The 4226-nt window shown below is 39.2% G+C and overlaps 1 protein-coding gene across 3 annotated transcripts in view; it reads left to right on the top strand.

The window, feature by feature from the left end:
* Nucleotides 1-4226, top strand: part of TCF4 (transcription factor 4) — a 135808-nt gene that overhangs the window by 50010 nt on the left and 81572 nt on the right. For 2 of the 3 annotated variants that reach the window (XM_085322213.1, XM_085322215.1), the window contains exon 4: nucleotides 4070-4199. In XM_085322213.1, the coding sequence (XP_085178339.1) occupies nucleotides 4070-4199 (130 nt within the window). Of the gene's footprint in view, nucleotides 1-1858; nucleotides 1905-4069; nucleotides 4200-4226 lie in introns of those variants that run through there. The other variant, XM_085322214.1, reaches the window with a different exon arrangement.

Consider the following 4226-nt stretch of genomic DNA (forward strand, 5'->3'; position numbering starts at 1 on the left):
AAAAAAAGACCTTTCCTGAGATGTTTTTTCCCTCATCTGTGTTTGCAGAGGCTTTCCGATTACAGGCTTCAAGGTCATTTACCTTCAATCTGAATTAACTTTATATTTAAAAAAGGCAGCATTCTCTCATACTCTGATCTCATCTGTTTTGATAATAAAGGATAAATACAATATTTTTAAGCCTATTTCCTACTTCTTAGGTCTAAAACAAATATGTAAGTGAAACAGTTATTTGCATTCACGTGATTTTCATTTGAAAAGCAAAACTTCCAAGTTCACAATGGACACAGCGTTTGCTTTTTTCCGAGAGGGGTAATGCAATATCCGTGTGGATGTTATTTTGTATTTGTAAATACTTTTCTTTTCTTTGCACCTAGCTTTAATTCTTTGCTTAATTATCCAAGGTGTGGAGGCAGAGCTCAATAGTTAGTGACTTGTTTTACAGATTTCTGGAAATAGTGGCAGGATTGTATGTAGCGACGAGAAAAGCAAATGCATCGCAATTGATAAAAAAAATCCAGCTGCATGTCTCAATTTGCAAATGGATTTTGCTATGTTGCATTTATTTTCTTCTGTGGTATTTTTAGCTCAAACTTCAAAATTCAACTGGCAAATTCAAGATATTGTGTGCTTTGTTTACTGTAGCACAAACAGGCTGCAAACTGTACAGCTCCGTGAGGATGGAGTGGCTTGCACAGTGTGTGCTGTATTGCACACGTATGCCTCCAGGATTTATACGGATGAGCTCAAAGATCTGCAACATCTTGTTTCCTGCCTGGTGTAATGGTTGCACCCAAAGATAACCCCAGACCATTTGCTTCCACCATATAGAAAATACGTACGCGTTAAACCCCTGTCTAAAGCCTGGAAAGGAGTTTGACAAATGTAAYGCTTAGCTTTTAAGCTCATCATTTCTTAATGGTAAATATGAACTTTGCTGCCTAATAATTCATTCAGTTTTTAAGATCCAATTTGGRGAAAATGCAAGCTCCAAATGCTATATAATCTATGGCGTTGTGGTTTGTAAACGTTTTATCTTTCCCTTTGTTGCAGGCCATTAGCAGTGCGACATGTAGGCTGAACAGTAATAAATGCCCATTGTTCTTTTAGGAGCCTCTCGGAAGAAGTACATATATATTTTTATCTTAATTTTCCTCCTTGGAGAGCTGAACGAGGTCCCCTTAAATGCACAAAACCACCTCGTTTTGTTACCTTAAAAAGAASGTCTCTCTATCCGATGCAAGACAAAGGAGGGATTTCTCCTGGTTTGTTTGGTTTTTTTTGTTTTTTTTTGTTTTTTTTTCCCAGAGAGGGAATAAAGAAATTAGTCTGTGACAGTTATGATGAAAGTTTTTGAGATATGTTTAAATAAACTGGTCTTTGTTGCAGAAAAAAAGCTGTCGTACGCAGTAGCTGAATGGGATTTGTTGGTAGTAAAATACTTGGTCCTAATTATGACCGCTCCGCGCGCACAAAGGGGCCGGATGCCCGCGCGCCGACCGCGCCGGGGTCTGCCCCGCGGACGCACGTCTTTGCAAGCAGCCGCAAGGTGCCACCGCGTCCAGGGGCCTTTCCTGCCGTGTGCTTCAAACGCTTGTGCGCGTCGGCCCGGCCCGGCCCCGGGACCCGCAGGTCCGGGACCCGCAGGTCCGGGCTCCGCGCGCCGTCCGCGTTTCGTCGTCCACCTGGCAGGTCAAGCGCGGGGAGCAGTCGCTGTAAAACGCAACTAGTGGCAAAGAGAAGTGTTCAGTTGCTAAATAAACAAAAGACGTGCAGCCTTTAAGACTGGTGCATATGTTTATTTCTAATGTAATAATACAAGTTTGGGATTTTTTTTTCTGTAGAAACCTCTGCATCTTTTTATAGAGAAAAATGTTTGGATGAGAAAACAAAAACAACATAGGGTATGTGCATGTTTTATGCTCCTAAAGTGAATCTTGTTTAATCTAAAATAGTTTGCAAACGCTGTCTTATATACATTTTTTTAAAATCAAATTAAATCTAGTGGGATGGATATAGGAATTTGTACAGCTGATGGCTGTAAGTCTTTCAGACTACCCGACATATGGATAAACCATGCACAGATTTAGCAGGTCTGTCTTTATGTTAAGACGTATACGTGATAAAAATATATGACTGAATAGAATTTTTGTGGTTAGCACTGTTTCATTCTGAAATGCTTGAAGACATTCAATAAAACTACGTTTATTTTCAGAGGATATTCGCAATGAATGATAAGCGTTTTTTTTTTTTTTTTTTTTTTTCCAAAGAGGTTTTGCCTGTATTTCTTTGCCGTTATGCAATAGGCTTGCAACCATTCTTGCCGGTGCAGGTGTTGTTTATTAAAAGGAGCGTAGTCACTGCAGGTGTATATTAGACATTAGCTAAATGTAAAGATATTAGCACAAAGTGCCTCCCGACTCACGTCTTTATGTTTTTGCATCTTGGAGGTTTCTGTACAGCCAAACGCCGCAGCGCACATCGAGGCGCRGTTTCACCCTGACTCAGCCCGCGATGAGTTGTCGATACCTCATCAGCGATTTTCATTTTGCTTCCCTGGGAAAAGAAGTAATATAGTTTTCTAGAATCAAAAGTTATCTTTGAGTGTTTTTAGAAGTAGGGTAAAGGAATAAGGATGTTTTAATTTCTGATTTTCCAGCTCGTGGGTCATATTTGACCAACTGCTTTCAGTGGAAGACATGCCACTTTGTTGAGCTATTTAGGAATCAAAAAGACTGTCTTAATTTAAAACAAGGAGCCTTTGTTTTAGTTGGTGACTGCCTTGTGAAATTTTTCAGTTCTCAGCGGGTTAACCAGGGAACAGGGGCAGAGTCATAATTGGCCTATTTAGAGTATTTTGCATGTGAATAGTGTGTTAGTGAAGCATTACTAAGTCTGTTGTGAGTGACATGGTGATTAGAATTTAGATTAGGGAAAACACATTCTGTACTTTATCAAGTACAGTAATTAGTTCAGTCAGTAAAAGTTGATTACAAGTAACGATAAAGTTAGATTTTTGGTACTTAATTTTAAAATTTCTTTATTAAATGGTAAATTTGTTCTTAATATAAATGGTAGTATCTACACCTGTTTTATTGCGTATCAGAATGATTAAAAGAACAATGTATTCAATGCAGAGTATAATCAGGGGATTTATATATTATGGGTAAGTTTCAACGTAGTTTATAGCAAATAGAGCATTACTCAGGAAACTGTTCTTCTGTCATGGTCTTTTTAAAGATTTCTAATTTTTCTCTAAGTGTGGGTCAGTTAATGTTTTCTGCTGTTTCGTGGAGACCACAGTCCTTCGTAGCTCAGTAAATTTTGCATGTGCCGGGATGCATCTTGTTAGTTAACGGTAGAGGCGTAAAATGCATATACTGAAAGTCCTTTGCTGCTGCTACTGCGGCCGCTATACAATAGCGTTAATTGTTTTTGGTTTTCTGAGGTGTTTCTTTTTTCTAATAGCATTGCAAAAAGTATTAATAATGTCTAACTTTATTTTCGTATACTAATTACACGCTATTTACAGCCTGTGGTGTAAATTTTTATATTGCAAAACCTGACCTATTTAATTCAGAGATATGAATTTTCCCTTACGTAGGGGATAGACAATGAAGCTGTCTCACGCACGCTGAACCCACTGCTCTAGCAACAGCAAGGTTTATTTTTTGTTAGTTTTATTGCTGTTAAATACGTAGACTTAACTATCTTGCTTGCAGTGAAGAAACTGAATTGCCTTCAAATATATTCTTTAACATAGCTCTGAAAGTTTTTAAAACAGTGATTGCRTTTGAATAAGTAGGCAATAGTCTCCTTTAAACGTAAATGATCATATTTTGTATTAAGTGGTTTCTATTTTCCTGGTTAAAGGAAAGATGCTGAAGTGGGAATTTYTTGTAATGGCTCCTTTAAAATTTTGGCAGGTTCTTGTTTCGGTATTTCAGTTGCTCGYGCAAGTTGCTTTGCTCTGTTATTTTAAGGGATGAGAAATAGCTAATGAGGAGGCAAGTTGGATTTAACATGCGCGCACACACACAGACACAGCTATATATTTTTAATCTTTTAGCAAAGTCTCCTGGGAGGTGACATGGACCTCGGCGCCGCCGGAGCGCTCTCCCCCACCAAACCCGGCTCGCAGTACTACCAGTACTCTAGCAATAACCCGCGCCGGCGGCCTCTGCACAGCTCCTCCATGGGTGAGTGACCGGCGCGGCGCGGCGGCG

Source organism: Rhea americana, unplaced genomic scaffold, assembly GCF_003343005.1.
Source record: "Rhea americana isolate MKP2758 unplaced genomic scaffold, rheAme1 scaffold_75, whole genome shotgun sequence".
NCBI classification, from domain to species: Eukaryota; Metazoa; Chordata; class Aves; order Rheiformes; family Rheidae; genus Rhea; species Rhea americana.